General features: G+C 47.6%; 1 protein-coding gene and 1 pseudogene across 3 annotated transcripts in view; one reads left to right on the forward strand and one right to left on the reverse strand.

Annotated features, from left to right (window-relative positions):
* The window catches only part of LOC135901557 (nose resistant to fluoxetine protein 6-like), an 83,397-nt gene that overhangs the window by 39,328 nt on the left and 26,570 nt on the right, over positions 1 to 17,499 (reverse strand). For all 3 annotated transcript variants that reach the window (XM_065431387.2, XM_070522781.1, XM_070522780.1), the window contains one exon: positions 4,933 to 5,098. In XM_065431387.2, the coding sequence (XP_065287459.2) occupies positions 4,933 to 5,098 (166 nt within the window). The remainder of the gene's footprint in view (positions 1 to 4,932; positions 5,099 to 17,499) is intronic.
* On the forward strand, positions 1,306 to 1,445 carry LOC135901563 (U2 spliceosomal RNA; annotated as a pseudogene).

Raw genomic sequence — 17,499 nt, forward strand, 5'->3', positions numbered from 1 at the left:
TCGCCTCTTACTAATCCCTACTGCGGGCATGTTTACTTTCCCTCTGCTCTCGTTGAACCCAACGGCTTCGAGGAGGCCAGAGATGACTAAATTGACCACTGGGCAGATATTTTCTCATTCTAATAAAACATGCTCCGTTGTTTCCCTACCTTTACATCAAGCAAGTACATGCTTGGTCTTCTTTGTTGTATCTCGCTTTATAAACAATATTGCTATAACATGTTTTCTTTACATGCGGTTTTAGCGAACGACGCCTCCTGACTGATTTTAAAGGCGTTTCACGTCAAAACAAAGAAAAATAAAGGCACAGCCATTGTCAACGTCTGCACAAAGACCGGCATGTGTTCAAAAACAGCTTGGGTATGGGGACGAAGTAGTCCTAGGTGCACTGTTTAACGGACCGATGCCTTACCAATAAACCGAGTAAAAGAGGCAGGTTGTGCGTACTAAATACCAAAGGAAACTTATAGTGTTCTATACGAGTTACATATAAAGTACTGTGGACTTGTGGTCCCAGTTACTTCAGTGGGATGGCACGCTGCACTAATAAATACTTGGCAGAGAATAAGAATTGCTTAAATAGGAAAAGTTTTAGTCAAGTTATGTATTCTAGCGTGTGCGGGTGTAAGACCTGTTTCAAGATCCGCTGCCATATTAGGTGGCCGCCGCGATCAGGACGCATGAGAAATTGAAAAAAAATTTAGTGCTATTCCACTCTGTGAAGGTGGATGACAAGCGAAGCTGTGTATCTAGGCCCAATAATGTCTACTGCCATGCGTGAAACGTCGTACGCACATAAATGGAACGCGAGGCGTGACTGGTCGCTCCTCCACGATGTTGAGACTCGGAAGATGATGAGGCGCCGTGGCGTATACGCATCCATGTATTGTTGCAAGACGTGGCGCGACACCTTTTGCTAACGAATCCGGGCACGCAGAACAGACACGCACCTCGCCCCACTCCGAGGGCGCACACTGCTTTACCGTAGCCAAGGTGATCGTGCGTTGGTCGACCTCCCGCAGTTCAGTAATGGTTGTGAGGACGCTCGAAAACCACAAGCGGTCACAAACAACACAGGCCACACAAAATTGGTTCCCAATAAACTCCCTCTCAAACCTGGCCGTTGCTTCGGTGAAACGATCGAAATTTGCGGGATGTGGGCCCCATAGACGGTTCACGTTTCTTTCCTCCTTACGCTCATGGCTAACAGCACGCTTACGGGACCGCCACCACTGGACAGTGGAAGGAAAGGAGATACGCAAGCGCTTGAAACGAGGACAAAGAGAGGGCAGTGCGACCGTAGGCATAGCCAACGCGGGTCAAGGTGTAGTGTCTGTTCTTATCAGCCTAACAGCTGATACGGGTTGTATTCGGAGCGAAGATATTGAACTTATCTTTGCAAGTCGACCCGGAATTGCAATATCTTCGGGATCGGCCCATGTATGGCGAGAAATTCTCGATCTATTTGACTCTTGCTAACGGAAACATCTTTCATCAGAACCTAGCCATATACAGCTTCGCTGTGAAACAAAAGAAAAAAAGAAAACATACGATATGAGAAAGTTCGCTGCCAATTGCCTAAGCGAAGTTTCAGCGGCGTTGCACGACCGATATTTTTGTTACGACACACGACATAAGTGAACGTGAACAAGGCACAACGATCGAGGCCATCTAGGAGCACGACAAACTAGATGGAAAAGTGGTCTACCTCTTATACCTAGTTTTTATCGTCTGTAGGGTGAACTGGCTATCTGAGCAGTTATCAGTACGCGCTACGATACCACAGGTCAAGCGGTACTTTCCAGAATACGGAATCGCGCGCAAAGTTCAGACGCACATGCGAAGACACGCACACACCAACGACAATGTACGCTGTCATTTGTAATCACAATCAAAATTCCGACGATGCACAATCTTATCCAAAATGACGGCAGCGCCTTAGGCGCTCCCTGTAGGGGAGGGTTCTCCCGGCGAGAAGGCTTTTGCGTTTTTACAGTGAACTTGTATATGGCTAGCCGATTTCTCCGTCCTTCTGTCGTCTGTACGCCGGAAACTCCTCCGGCGCAACCCCATGCGCATGCGTAAAAAAAAGAGAGACAGGTGCGCGATGAGCTACGCCAGTAATTACGTCGTTGCTCTCCGTCCCAGGCGAGCGCGCGCGCAGCAGTTTCTCTGCAGCTCCGACATGGATAGGCCATGCGGCATACGTACTCCTGAGGAGCAGGCAGCTTTCGATCAGCAACGCCGCGAGCATAACCGGGAACGACTTCGTCTACACTGTGCCGATGCTGCAGTTCGGGTACAAGAGCCGGCTCGTGCAGCCGAGCGGAAGCAGCAACTGCAAACCGAGGATCCGGCAGCCTACTAAGCGATCGTTTAATGAACTGTCGGGATTAACTCAGTGATAAACGCGGCCTCACGTTTTAGCTTCGCTGGTTAACCATCTGTATGGAGTGCTTGGGTGGTGATTTTTTTTTGAAATGTTTTTGCAGACTTCCGTGCACGTCACGTCGAGCTACATCCTTTAAGCCGATGGCGTTGGACGCGTGACTGCTTAGAATGTACGGTCTGAAATTAATACTTATGGAAGTTAAACATACTTTGAGAGCTTATAAAGAACGCCTCACGTGTACACATGAAAAAATTTCAAGAAGAAATGTTGATGCGTGGCTGCTTACAGTGATTGGTGGTAAATTGATACTTTGAAATAGCAAAAATACATTAAAGGGACACTAAAGGTTACTATTAAGTCAACGTGGACTGTTGAAATACCATCACAGAAATCTCGAAACGCTTGTTTCGTGCCAAGGAGAGACTTATTTTAAGAGAAAATGCGTTCTGAAGCGTCCGCGTACCTCTAGCGCAGTTCAAATCGCCCGCCCTCCGATCGAGGAGTACTGACATCATGGTCTCATAGTGACGTTGCGCCATCGGTGAGTAGAACGGCGTCCGCAAACGGCGCTACGGCTTTTCTGCGCAAAACGCAAACGCGCGGCCAGAAACAGAGCCAAGACAGAGCCGACAGCAGAGCGAAAGCGGGAGTATGGTGGCTAGCGGAAGGAGAAACGAATTACGTGCCACATTACGTCCCACGGCACACGAAAAGTCTGTTTTCGTTAAACTATAGGCTGCGGCGAGCTCGCAGCGTGGTCGGCTTGGTCTGTGAGAAGTGACGAGCCTTTTCGCACTCGCAACAGGGCATAAAAAAGTGCGAATCGACGCAAAACTCGGCCTAGAAACGTGCTTCGCCACAGCCGACCCAGATGTCGTTTCCCGCACCGCCACCAGGTGCCGCTACTATACCTCAAGCTCGAGCGCAAGACGCCCATAAGCTGGTACTTCATTATATGACGCAAACTTCGACGCTCGTCGCAATGGACCCTGACACCGACAGATTGGTTCGCGATGGTGGGCTCAACTTCAGCGATTTGAGCACCGACGAGTGCGACCTGCTGCTGAGGGCTCGCACTGCCGGCGTCGTTGCGTACTACGACGGCGGCCTCGACACCGGCTCTCCGGAGCGGGAAAGCAACGAGGGCTTCCCACGACATCACATGGACGTGGCATCCTCGCTGCTTGTTCCAAATGAAAGTTTCGCGAGCCAGCAGAACCCTCACAGCACTACACGATAACGAAAGTACTGAAACTCCAAAGCGTGTGCGGCGCAGAGTCGAGCGTGCAGAGTCGAGCGAAAACGAAACCCTTCGAACACCCATATTACTGAAGGGTAACGTCAAAATGTTATTTTTTCTTAGAATCGAATAGACGTAGACAAGCAGCATTTTTCCTGTCTTATGATCGAATGAAATGATATTTTTAATACGAGTAGTTGAGTATTAGTAACACAAATTATGAGGAGTCCTTTCGTCATCGGGCTGGTACCGGAATGTCGCTGGGGGGTCTCAAATCGTGTCATGCATTTACCTCAATTTCTCGGTTACTAAAGCTCTGTTCGCGATTAAATTGACGCCTTAGACGTTCTAGAACATTGCTCTACCACTTTCACTTGAGTTTCTGGTAACCTTTAGTGTCCCTTTAAGAGGTTCTTGATAAACGTAGATGGCCTCCCACATACGTAATAACATGTTTAAGCAGAAATATTGGGGCGTTTGGTCACAGCCGAAATTCTAACACCAAATTCACAACTCGGAGGAGCATTTTAAAAGATCATCAAGCCATTTGCATTATATTACGGTGCCTTCAGTGCAGCTACAACTTTGACATTTCACTACCGCATTCCACCAAGCGCCGCGTTATGTTTACGTATATATTCTCCTCGATACACTTTGTAGCTTGCAAATGCCACAGCGTTTGCGCCAGAAGAGCTCCAGTCAGCACAACTATGATAACCTTTAAAGGTGCCCCCGGTGCAAACGCAACTACATTTCTCGAACATATTGATACATTAAAACACATCTTATTTTTGGCAAGTTCTCTCCCAAAACGCAGGATTTATTTCTGAAGTGGCATGCTGCCCGATACATCACGTACGGAGGAATTAACACAACGTTACGTAATTTTACACAACACGCTTAATTACCCTACACACTTCTAACATTGATCGCAGATCACCCACGGTATTCCTAAGAACTGCCCCAATTTTCAGTGTGGTACTCTAATAATTCCTTCAGTGAATCACCTCTTGGAGCGGGAATTCTCCATCGCCACCGATATTCGCAGAACGCCCGCAGCGAAAGCGTACCACGCTCCGGCGATTTTAACAAGAGATTCCAGGCTGGATGGGGGCGACGCGCAATGACGCAGCCGTTTACGGTGTCCGGCGCTGATGCTTGTGATTGTGCGGAGGTTGAGTCAGATCAGGAAAAGCTCTTTCCTGCGATCAAACGTCGCACGTGGCTGCTTCCCAACGCGACAGCTGTCAAACGGCAGCTTTTAGCGCCACGCGAGAGCAACTTTACCTGCGTCGCTCACCCGTTCGGTCACTTGGAAGAAATTTCTAATCTGCAGGAGCAGGGCCCACCAGGTCTCAGCAATCTCCTCGTCAAGCGTCCGGAAAAACCCTTTGGCATCAGGCCCAGTCACAAAGCGGGGAAGCACGTAGGTGCACATGATGATAAAGAAGAGCGGCACGCAAATCCTGCAGCAAATAAAAAGATATACAGGTAACTACATGTCTCGTGTTCAGGAAGATCAGCCAGGAACCATACACTTTAATTCTTTAACTCATAAAGATCGTATGCGCTGTTGTATGTCATTCGCTACTCTTAAATACCACCGTAGTTTTTCACGTGTTTTCGTGTTTCCTCCAAGAGGGACGCAAAACGACGAAAAAATATAATCCAGACTTTTGTTCTAACCGAAAGGGTGGCAGCCCAATGATCTTTTTCCTTCCATTCGCATTTATTTTGTACATATAACTTGTCTTTTCCAAATCTGTGCACATATATTGCGAATAATATATTTTCAGGCAATCTTTTTGTAATAATGCTGTATACTTTCTATAGGTGACGATAAAATTCAACGGTCGCTGTCATGCGCTATTGGCTAGAGATTTATTATCGGCTACAGCTAAGCCCACGTTCTCCTCTTCTCTCAAACGAGCATTTCAGCCACGCGCAGATTACCAGTTTTGTGGAACTGTGGATGTTTTACATATTTGTGCGCAGTCGAACATAAAAATTGACGCTGACCAAAATTTAAAAAAAATGTGCAGGAAACATCGAGAATAGTGTCTGTGTAAGTGAATAGCCCGAAGGAATGAACGAACGAATAAAGCCAAAGTGCGAACGAGAGGTCGAGAGAGAGGACGAGCGAATGCGTGAAAGAGCAAGCGCGTGAGAAAACGTGTTAGAGTGCGAAAGCGAGAGAAAAAGAAAGAGCGAACGAACGAACGTTTTTGTTTACAGTCTGACTACCCACCATCAGCCACCGACCACGAAAACGGCCATACGATTCAAAGAACGAAGGGAAAGCGCAAAAAAACACGATGACAAGAGAAGGAAACGGACACAGCGCTACTAACAACTAAATTTTTATTGCACATGGTTACCACATATACACCATCGCACAACAGGATAATATCGCAACACAGATTTCTTTCCGGCACAATTATCTACTACAGGCCGCTACCGCGATAGAAACATTTCTTCTTTTGACAGCGACCACAAATGGGCCACTTACAGATTTGTCATTGCTAATAATTTCAAGTGGCCCTATGGTCTCCCTAGCGACATGATCTGTGTTCCGAGATATCACTTTTCATTTGTCGAACAAGGGTTTTCATTTGTCGAACAACACGCAAGCAGTGCGCGGCTAGATGATTAGTCTGTACCAGATTATTAACATCGTTCGAATGTTCCCGTAAGTGATCATTGAGGCACCTTCCTGTCTGATGGATGTATTCCTTCCCACACCACTCCTTCCATGCACAAAAAAAAAACGCTTCTCAGTGTATTTTATTGCAGTCACGGCGCCTCTTTGCAGTATTGTTAACTTTCGCGCCATTTTTAACCATGCGCCATGTGTAACCATTTGCAACAAAAATTCAGTTGTTAGTAGAGCCGTGTCTTTGTTTCCTTCTCTTGTCCTCGTGTTTCTTGTGCTTTTCCTCAAGTGATGCAGTACGAACTACCCCACCAATCAAATTTATCAAATGTATCTCTTGTATCAGAGAACCCTATTCGCTTAGAAAAAAACATGGCTCGCTATCCCGGCATACCGAAAGTAGATGTCGAGCGAGGCTGTTGAAAACCTCCATTACTCCTGCTGTAGGAAGTATACAATGCTTTATTTCCTTACAGTAATGCTTGTGATGGTAATTTAGAGTAACCGTAGTAATGGGAGTAATTGAAATTTTGGCAGCATGCCGCCGCTGGTCGTACTGACGTTTCTTCTCCCCCTTGCCGCTCCTCGTATCCAGGCTGCTCCTCGGGAATACTGATTTGCTGCGACAACAAAGAAACCAATCGCTAGGCTGGTTCCTTTATATGTGAAAGGCTAGTGACGTGACTCCCGAAATCGCAAGCTGCCATCACCGCGGCCTCACAGCAGTCCTTACCGAGAAACGTGTTATACGAGTGCTATACGTGCTTCGCGTTGTTAGCAGGAGCGCCTTATTATCAATGATGTGGTGTGGATTCTTGTTTCGTGCTTGTTGTTTATTGAAATGAATGCAGTGCTGTATGTTGTATGGGTGATACCAAAAATTCTACGCACTTTTCACTTCAATCGCTGAAGAATTTTTTTTCTGATTACTGAAGGTATCTTTTTTTTCGTGACGACGCGGCACAAAAATTCACGGTCAGCTAGAGGCTAACAGCTTGTCTGTAAAAATAGCGCTCGTCCTGTGTTCTGCTTGTCCCTGTGTAATTTTTTTTTTGCGCTATGTATCCCAGTCTGACTGTAAAAGGAGTTGTTTCAGACGAATGTGGGGTTGCGCCGAAAACTCCTCCGGCGCCACCCAATGCGTATGCCCGGAAGAAAAAAAAAAGGAAAGAGGGGCATGCGATTGGTTGTGCCCGTAGGGACGCCGTTGCTCTCCGTCGCAGCCAGTTTCTCTCCTGCTCCGAAATGGGTAGGCCGCGCGTCCTACGTACCCCTGAGGAACAGGCAGCTTTCGATCAACAACGCTGCGAGCAGAACGAGGAACGAGTTTGTCTACGAGGTGCCGATGCTGCAGCCCAGGCACAACAACAGGCTCGTGCAGCCGAACGCAAGCAGCAACTGCGAACCGAGGATCCGGCAGCCTACCAAGCCGTCGTTTGATGAGCAATCGGAATTAACCGAGTGATAAACACCGGGGCCGCACGTTTCAGCTTCGCTGGTTAACCATCTGTACGGAGGGCTTGGGCGGTGATTTTTTACGTAACTATTTACTTCTACGATCGCAAGAAACTTTGCTAATTGTTTATGTTGATGGTGTCGATAACGCATGCATACCGTCCGGAAGTGCAATGACACGAAACGGCCGATATGTCTGGGCATTTCATTCCCTACCTATTTTAGAACTTTGTCAAGTCAATCATTTACTGAAGTGCGAAAAGCAAAAATTTCACGTGATTAGATTATTTTAAATGCTCTATCCCAGTAGCAGCATGGGGAAACTAATGGACATTACGTTTCTAGCACGGCTAGAATGGTACCTCGAACATTACCAGGCATATCCAGATGTAATGGCCGGTTTCAGGAGTGGCTGTTCTTCTATAGACAACGTTATCGACTTGGTGAAGTACCTCTAGCACCACAAGTCCAACAAAAGATTATCTGCTACCTTGTTTCTTGATGTTAAAGGAGCATCCGATAACGTAGCGTACGAAGCGATTTTCAACGCGTTAAAGGGATTAGGACTTGACAGAAAAATCTATTTCTAGATTGGTAGCTATATACATAAAACATTCTTTTTCATACTTTCCGAGGATGGCCCAACCTTCCAGCATTACAGTAACTGTGGGGCGCCTCAGGGCGGAGTAATGAGCCCAACGCTCTTGAATCTATCACTCATTGGACTCGCCGACACCCGCCCATGCACGATTAGGCTCTCCATCTATGTCTATGACATCTGTATTTGGACGTCGGGTGTGACAGGACTGCAGCTTCGCGTTGCGGCTTCTGAAGGCAGCCAAGTACTTTAACATCATTTTACCTTCGAGAACAAGGACTTCAATTATCATGTGAAAAGTGTGCAGTGGTGGTATTTACCAGAAAACCAATGTCTCCGTACGTGATATCTGTCGATGGACAGTTGATCTCGTACAGCACAAGTCAGAGATTTTTGGGCGTGGTCATTGACAGAAATTTCTCCTGGACCCTTCATGCGAATTATGTGAGAAAACGCCTGACAGGAAATTGCCATATGTTTAAGTTCCTAGCAGCAAAGACCTGGGTAGTGTCGATACAATCTATGCTCCAACTGTACAAGGTCCTCTTTATTGGATTCCTACGTTACAGCCTACCGGTCATCTCCAACACCTACAGAAGTAACCTAAATAGGATCCGAGGCATCCAAGCCCATGCCCTCAAGATATGCCTTGGTCTACCGCGGAGTGCGTCAACGACAGAAGTTACTGTAGTCCTTCAAGATTGCACTATTAGAACGCACATTACCATTTAAACAATGCATGTGCACATAAGGCACTTCGCCCGGACCCCTATCCACCACCTGGCAAGTCTCCCAGTAGAGGACCCGCACAAAATTCAGTGCAACTGTCTTGCCGCATCGTGTCTCTCTCAGGTCAGGTTACGCAGCTGCGCCACGACGTTCAATTCCTCCAGGGTGTGATCTGTTTTCAAGTAAACCTTACTATCCCAGGACTTCAGACAAAATCGAACTTGCCAGGATCAACACTCAAGGAAGTTACTTTACTCCTCTTGTACGACAAATACAGCGTCTGCACGCACGTCTATACTGATGACTCAAATACATCAGCTAGTTCCGGTAGCGCTGTAGTTATATGCCAATAATGGGAATAACCCAGCGGTTCATGACTTCCCATGTCACTACATCTACAGCTGCAGAGCTCGCGGCTCTCCGCGACGCCCTTCATGTGATAAATGCTGAAAGTCCTAGAAACTGAACAATCTCCTAGGATTCAAGGCCGGCCTTGCAATGTGTGCAGTCGCTTCTCCGACGTGGAACTCACGATCAGCTCACACGCAAATCGTGGAAGTTTTCCACCACTTGAGAGAAAAAGGCCATGATATCTTATTTCAATGAATACCAGGTCAATGCGGTACGATTGGAAATAATGACGCAGATAAAGCAGCTCGGACGTCAAATAAAGAAGACCGCTGCGTCCTCATTCCTCTCTCAATGACCGACGCTGCTAGACAACTTCGAATTCTTCGCATTCTAGACAATTTCTCCTTAGCAGAGTGGAATACATCACATACAAGGCGCACCAGACTTGACAGACTAAATCCTTCACTGCAACTGAGACGTCTAGGCGGACTGTACCGACACAAAGTGTCTCTTCTGTGTCGGTTGAGGCTGGGGTTGCTTTCGCGAAAGCTTCCCCAGCACTAATGGAGATGGCTGCTAGTCCTGCATGTGATGTTTGCGGGTGCGAGGAGAACATTGACCACTTATTGTGCCACTGTCCTCAATTTCAAGCACAAACACAATCTTTGTCCAACACGTTGAAGAAACTAGATGATCGTCCACTGAGTGAACAGACAATACTAAAGCGCCATCCCACCGATCATCGGCTCAGAAGGCAGAGGAGGCACTTTTGTGCTTTCTGAGAACGTCTGGCTTGGACGAGTGGCTTTGACTCAATGATTGTCGATGTACGTCTCTATGTCCTCTCTCTCTCTCCCTTCCCTCGGCGTACGGTAGCCAACCAGACTCTTGACTGGTTTACATCCCTGCCTTCCTTTATATATATATATATATATATATATATATATATATATATATATATATATATATATATATATATATATATATATATATATATAGACGCATGACCACAGCCGCTCACCATACATCTACTGTTAAGAACGGCCCGCTGAGTTCGAAGTTTTGCCAGCCAGTTGCGACAGCAGCGTCAACTTTTTCTGTAACGCCACCGCAAACCTCTAGCCACGGCGTCACTAAGTCAACTGTGTGCGGAGAACAATACGTGCGTCCTCGACTCTCCGTCGCAGGAGCCAAGACGAGTTCGACGAAGCAGGCTTTGGGCCTGAACCCGCCACCGCCGACCTGGTCTGCTGTGAACAAGGGAGTCCCCGAGGGAACGTAGTTCGAGGCCCCTTCCCACGCACTGTTCCTGACGTCAGCCCCGAGTTCTGCGAAGAACGTCTGACCTCGGATGAGGACCGCGAACCTGTGCGGAAGTGTGTGTGTGCAATCCCTCGCGCAAAGAGGCGGCTCGTCTACGGTGCCTGGTCGGCCGTTTCCCTCACCTTGGGATCGAAGGAGGACAGAGTGTTTATAAACCGCTGTTGTGCGGCTGCTCAGTGTACTTTCTCTCGCAGTCATGCTAGACTGATGAACTGCAACGTCCTGATGTAGATACTGTAAATAAACCCATATTCCTCGTTCTCGATGAGAAGCAGTCCTTCCCTTCAACAACGTCCTCAGCGTGGATAAGTTGGACGACGGCATGGGCCAGCTACCATCTAATTCATGCCCGACTCCAATCTTGACAACTGATTACGCGCGATGGCATTGACCCCCCAATCCTCACAACTGGATGTCAGCGCTGGGATCGTCCTACAACTCTTACAACTGGCTGACAGCGGTGTGACGGACTTTGCGACGTGGTGCTGTGTCTGCGGTGAGTGCTTGGTTCTTGCTTTGATTCTCTAGGCTTTATTATGTGGTTGTTCTGTTTAGAATTGTAGGGAAGCTAGACTGTTGATTGTTAGCTAAGTTGTGTTTCCCTAGGTAGATTTAGCGAGCAGGACCAAGGCAGTAAAGCAGCAATCATGGAGTTAAGGACACTGTTGAGAGACAAGTTGTTGATTGTTTGTGAGGAACTGGGCCTATGGGTACGCAAGGAAATGCTAAAATCGGAATTATTGCAGCTAATTTCCGAACAGGCCAGTGAGGAAGAAATTGAAATGGGGTTGGAACTTCTGAAAAAGAGAGAAGAACGAGAGAAAAAAGAACAAGAGAGGAAAGCGATAAAGATCGCGAGTTAAAAAAAATGCAACTGGAACTTGAAAGCAAACGTTTGAAGTTGTCTCAAGGAAGTGAAGGGGCTCTGGGACGATAAAGAGAGACAAAATCATGCCGCATGGACAGGGAATTAACGCTATTTGAGGTCGGGACCGACATAGGCTTGTTTCTACGCAATTTTGAAAGGACTTGCGAGAAGATGAACTTCGGTCCGAGTACATGGCCACAGCGGTTGCTGTCTATGTTGCCGTGTGAGGCGGCGAAAGTAATCGCCAGACTCAGTGCACAAGATGCATATGATTATGCGAAGGTTAAGGCTAGTCTCCTGAAGAAATACCGCCTTGCAGCCGAAGCTTTTCGGCAAAGGTTTACGAGCACAGGCAAGAAAGATAGCGAGGGATATCCGGAGTTTGCATATAGCTTAAAGGCAAACCTAGTCGAGTGGCTGAAAAGTGCGGAAGCGTACGAGAGCAGAGACACGATCATTGAATGCATGTGTCTAGAGCAGTTTTACAAAAGCATCCCAGCATCTGTGAAGCTGTGTGTGGAAGACAGAGGGAATGTAAACACTGTGGAAAGGGCGGCTGAATTAGCCGAAGAGTACGCAACCCGTAGAAAGTTGAACGCCGAGGACGGAAACTTGGACGGTCGAAATGGACCGCGGAAACCATTTCCATTCAAAAAGGGTTTGCAGATTAGACGATCGTAGCCTGTAGCCGTGCAGGAAAAGACCGCAGAAAAGAGCACGGAGAAAGCTAACGGCTAAACTGTACAAAAAGAGCAGAAAAGAAAATTCGAATCTTTTAGACCCATCCGCTGCTATATATGCCACAAACTGGGACATATAGCTGTAAACTGCGGGAAGCCTAGCGTAGTTTTTTCCTACGTAGATGAAAAAGACGAGAATATGGAACTTTTAAGCCCATATATTCACGACCTGCAAGTTAATGGCAAACCATGCAGGGTGCTGAGAGACAGTACCGCCACGATGGACATTGTTACCACATAGTAGATGACTTCACTGGAGAAGTAGCATGGATCAAACAGGTTGTAGAAGAACACAGCGTGTGTTTGCCAATGGCCAAAGCCAAAATCAGTGGACCATTCGGGGAGCTAGTGACCGAGGCTGCAGTTACCAAGTGTTTGTCAGTGCAGTACCCTTAGATTTTTTTTCGAATCGTTCAAATCGGTTACTGCGTGAAAAAGGGCTTAAGCTGGGAGAGAGCGTAGTACAGGCATTGACGCGAGGCCAAGCTCGTAAAATTGCGTCGCTTTCGGCTGAAAATGCACAAGGTGCTCCAGCGGAAGTAACAAAGGAGATAACTTCAATAACCGAGTCCGAGCTAGGCTCGAGGGACAAAAAAGAAACGGTTGAGGAAAGCCTGCCAGCTGACCAGCTCAATGAGAGCGTATCACTAGGGAGTCAAAGTTCACGCCTGCAGGAAGAGCAAGCTGACGCAATCGCAAGCGAGACAGGGTCGTTATTATCACCGGCCTCTAAGAACTTTGATCAGCTCTTAAGTGCGGACAGAGAGTCACTGGCAGCCGAGCAAAAGAATGATGACAGCTTAGCTAAATTACATCACACAGCTAAAGAAGGCATTGCTAGGCGCAACGTGACGATACAGGAGAGAGGAGGATTGTTGTATCGGCACTACAGAGACCGAAAGGGTAGGATTCTAGATCGGTTAGTCGTACCTACTAAGTAAAGAGAGGACCTTTTGAGTTTCTGTCATGGAAATGGGTGGTCTGGCCACCTAGGCATAAACAAATCGAAGAAAAGATTGCTTATGTAATACTACTGGCCTGGCTGTTTCAAAAACGTCGAAAACTTTGTAAGATCATGCGACGCCTGCCAGCGCTCGAGTAAACCAAGGAAAACATGGAAAGCTCCAGTAAAGGTAGTGTCCTTAATAACAGAACCTTTCAGACGACTTGTGGTAGACACGGTAGGGCCTCTACCAAAGACAAAGTCGGGTTATAGGTACTTGTTTACCATGCTGGGTATGGCTACAAAGTTTCCAGAAGCAATCCCTCTGAAAGAGCTCAGCTCCACCGAAGTAGTAGACGATCTTTTGTCAGTATTCGCACAAGTTGCGCTTCCAGCCGAAATTCAGGCGGATCAAGGGTCAGTATTAACCAGCGCACTGACTTTCACATTCTTGCAAAAGCGCGGGGTAAAGTTGATACTCAGTTCCATCTATTACCCTCAGTCAAACAGTGTAAAGAGGTGGCATTCGGTGCTTAAGCGAGTTTTGCGTGCGCTCTGTTACGAGCACACGGAAGACTGGGAGACCTGTGCGCCGGCAACGTTGTTTGCTAAGTATGGACAGCTGGGCTAGTTGGTTATGATTAGCATTGTGAAACATAGTTCCAGCGCACAATTGAACAAGGACGAGGAGAGAAAGACAACACGAAACTGAGTTTTATTCATTGGAAACAGGGCTTTATGTACACAGGGGGAGGCGGTGAGGGACTGCTACTGCGCAGGACCACTCAAAAATATTTCCTTGGTCTAGGCAAAGGTCATCAGAGGTGTCAAAACAAAAATAAAAAGAGAAACTTTTCCCTCTTTTTTTTTCTATTTACGTCACTCAGTACAATCGTGTTCATATCCCGCCCTGCGTAGTTGATTCGACACACCCACGACACAAACACAAACTCAGTTGAAGTCCGGCGTTCGTGTTGTCTTTCTCTCCTCGTCCTTGTTCAATTGTGCGCTGGAACTATGTTTCACAATGCTAACGTTTTGCTTTGCGAATGGTTTCACATGTGGCTACAGGGTTCTCGCCAGCAGAACTAGTGTATGGGAGGACACTCCGTTCTCCATTGAGAATGTTAAGAGAGATGTGGGAGAAAAGAGGAGAGAGTCCAACAGTGGTTGAATACGTGCTAAATCTGCTGGAACGGCTAAGCGCATCCCAAGAACTAGTCGAAAAGAACATGGAAGTAGCTCAAAAGAAGGCCAAATTCTATTACGACAAGAATGCGAGGCTTCGTACGTTTAACGCTGGAGACCAGGTAATGATCCTCAAACCTTCAAGAAAGAACAAGCTTGAAGTTCACTGGGACGGACCCGTTAAAGTGTTGCACAATCTTTCAGATACTAACTACGCTCTGAAAACGCCCGGTCACAGGAAGGAGGTGAGGATATATCACTGCAATTTGATGAAGCCGTATGTAGAGCGGAGCGGAGTCGTCAACTATACCATCAAAGAGCAGGATGACACTAGTACCAAGTTTAAGGAGTATAAGGCGACCTCCAACTCTGAAATCGGCCTAAAAGAAGTAGTGAAACATTCGGTAAGCTCGCACGCTCTTAGACCCAAGCAGCTAAGAGCTAAAAGGGATGTTAGGGGAATATCTCGACTGATTCAGTGATCGGCCAGGTAGAACCGAACTAATGACGCATGAAATAGAGCTGACATCAACCGAACCCTTAAGATCAAAGCCTTACAGGGCGCTCCAAAACAAAGAGAGATTATGGAGGCAGAGATACAGCGCATGCTAGACTTGGGAGTTATTGAGCCTGCTGAGATTGACTACACGTCACCGCTAATACTGGTAGAAACCCCTGAGAAGGATCCTCGTCCGTATTTTGACTACAGGAAGGTAAATGCTATCACTAGGGATCAGCTGTACCCGATACCCAACATTGAACGATTGATAGAGTAAGCGCTGCTAAATACATTTCAACTATAGATCTCGTGCGGGGGTACTGGCAAGTTCCCCTTTCAGAAAGTGCCAGCCGCTATGCTGCATTCATCTCACCTATAGGCACTTTTCGCCCCCTCCCACTCAGCTTCAGGCTGAAGAACGCACCGTTTAGCTTCTGGAAATTAATTGAGATTGTCATAAGAGACTTGCAGGGGTTCGCCTTGCCATATCTTGATGATGTGGCAATTTTTTCGGACAGCTCGGAACAACACGTATCGCACCTCAAACAGGTGTTCTCACAGTTGAAGGAAGCCGGCTTAGCAATGAAAGCGGAAAAGTGTAGATTTGGTTGTTCACACGTTACTTATTTGGGCCATGTTGTCAGCCAGGGTACGAGACGGCCGGCCGAGCTGAAGATAGCTATGATAGGAGAATTTTCTCAGCCGCGCACGAAAAGACACCTTCGTTCATTTTTGGGACTTGTGGGGCACTATCAACGGTACATAACGAATTACTCGCAAATGGCAAGTCGGTTAACGGACGCCCTCCAAAAGGGAGCACCGAGTAGCGTACACTGGGATAAGGACAAAGAGAACGCTTTCCAAAGTTTGAAAACGCTATTGGTCTTTCGTCCTGTGCTTTGCGTGCCAGACTACACAAAGAAATTCATAGTTCAATGCGACGCAAGCGACAGAGGTATGGGCGTGGTGCTTAGCCAGGTCGGCGACGATAACGAGGAGCATCCTATCCTCTATGCCAGCCGTAAACTAACTGTAAGAGAGGAAGCATACAGCGCTTCAGAGAAGGAATGCGCTTGTTTAGTTTGGGCCGCCCAGAGTTGTCGTGTTACTTGTACGGAGCGAAGTTAATCTTCGAGACCAACCACTGTCCTCTGACGTGGCTCAATCAAATGTCACAAAAAAAAATGGCGGCTTGCTCCGATAGATTCTTCCAAAGAGTACAACTTCTACGTCAGGTACAAGAAGACAAATTTGCATAGCAATGCGGATGGTGTGTGTGATAACTTTATTTGGAATTCGGCGATTGGGAGGCCCGGGCCTGGGGCCGCCTAGATGGCCACTGGGAGCTGCTGCTCCCGTGCGGCTTCCTTGGCTCGCTGGACGGCCCAAAGTTGGTCTTGGAATTCTGAGCTGAGCAGCACGGCGGACCACAGCGCCCGTAGATTTTTTGGGGAGTCTGCCATTTTATTTTGGTATATTTCACATCCCCACAACATGTGTTGAAGGGTGGCTCTAACAGACTTGCATAACTTGCACGGATGGTTTGAGCAGGCTAATTTGAATTCTGCATTTAAGGGTCTCGCCTAAATTTTAGGGTTACTATTGTTAATTTTGTTAAGCTCAGAAGATCCCCTCTCATTTAGCAGCATTCCCTCCACGATTGCTGAATTCGTCAGCACGAAATTTCTTCAAAAATTGGAATAGGGAAATGCAGCATTTTTTGTTTCTACACTTATGTTTTCTTTAAAGCCTAGTGGGTCTAAAGTGAGATCCAAGGTACGTCATCTCGGCGCAGCGCCGTGTTGTGGGGTTCGTTTTGCAGTTTCCTGTCCTTGTTGGATGTTTTGGGGCGATGCCATCATTACACAAGTGGTCGCTGCGAGCCAAGGCATCACCCCCTGGCCACTATCCGTTCTCTTCCTACCCAGCGGTTGTCAGCACTGGACAGTCGAGATTTTCTGGGCCCTGGAGGCGCTGTTAAGAACGGCCCGCTGAGGTGCAAGTTTTTCCAGCCAGTTGCGACAGCGGCGTCAACTTTTCCTGGAACGCCACCGCAAACCTCTAGCCACGGCGTCACTAAGTCGACTGTGTGCGGAGAACAATACGCACGTCCTCGACTCTCCGTCGCAGGAGCCAAGACGAGTTCGACGAAGCAGGCTTTCTGCCTGAACCCGCCACCGCCGACCTGGTCTACTGTCAACAAGGGAGGCCCCGAGGGAACGTAGTTCGTGGCCCCTTCCCACGTGCCGTTCCTGACGTGAGCCCCGAGCTCTGCGAAGACCGTCTGACCTCGGATGAGGACCGTGAACCTGTGCCGAAGTGTGTGCGTGTAATCCCTCGCGCACAGAGGCGGCTCGTCTACGGTGCCTGGTCGGCCGTTTCCCTCACCTTGGGATCGAGGGTAGACCGAGTGTTTATAAACCGCTGTTTTGCGGCTGCTCAGTGTACTTTCTCTCGCAGTCATGCTAGACTGAGGAACTGGAACGTCCTGATGTAGATACTGTAAATAAACCCATATTT

The sequence above is a fragment of the Dermacentor albipictus genome, chromosome 8 (assembly GCF_038994185.2).
Source record: "Dermacentor albipictus isolate Rhodes 1998 colony chromosome 8, USDA_Dalb.pri_finalv2, whole genome shotgun sequence".
In the NCBI taxonomy this organism is placed as follows: domain Eukaryota; kingdom Metazoa; phylum Arthropoda; class Arachnida; order Ixodida; family Ixodidae; genus Dermacentor; species Dermacentor albipictus.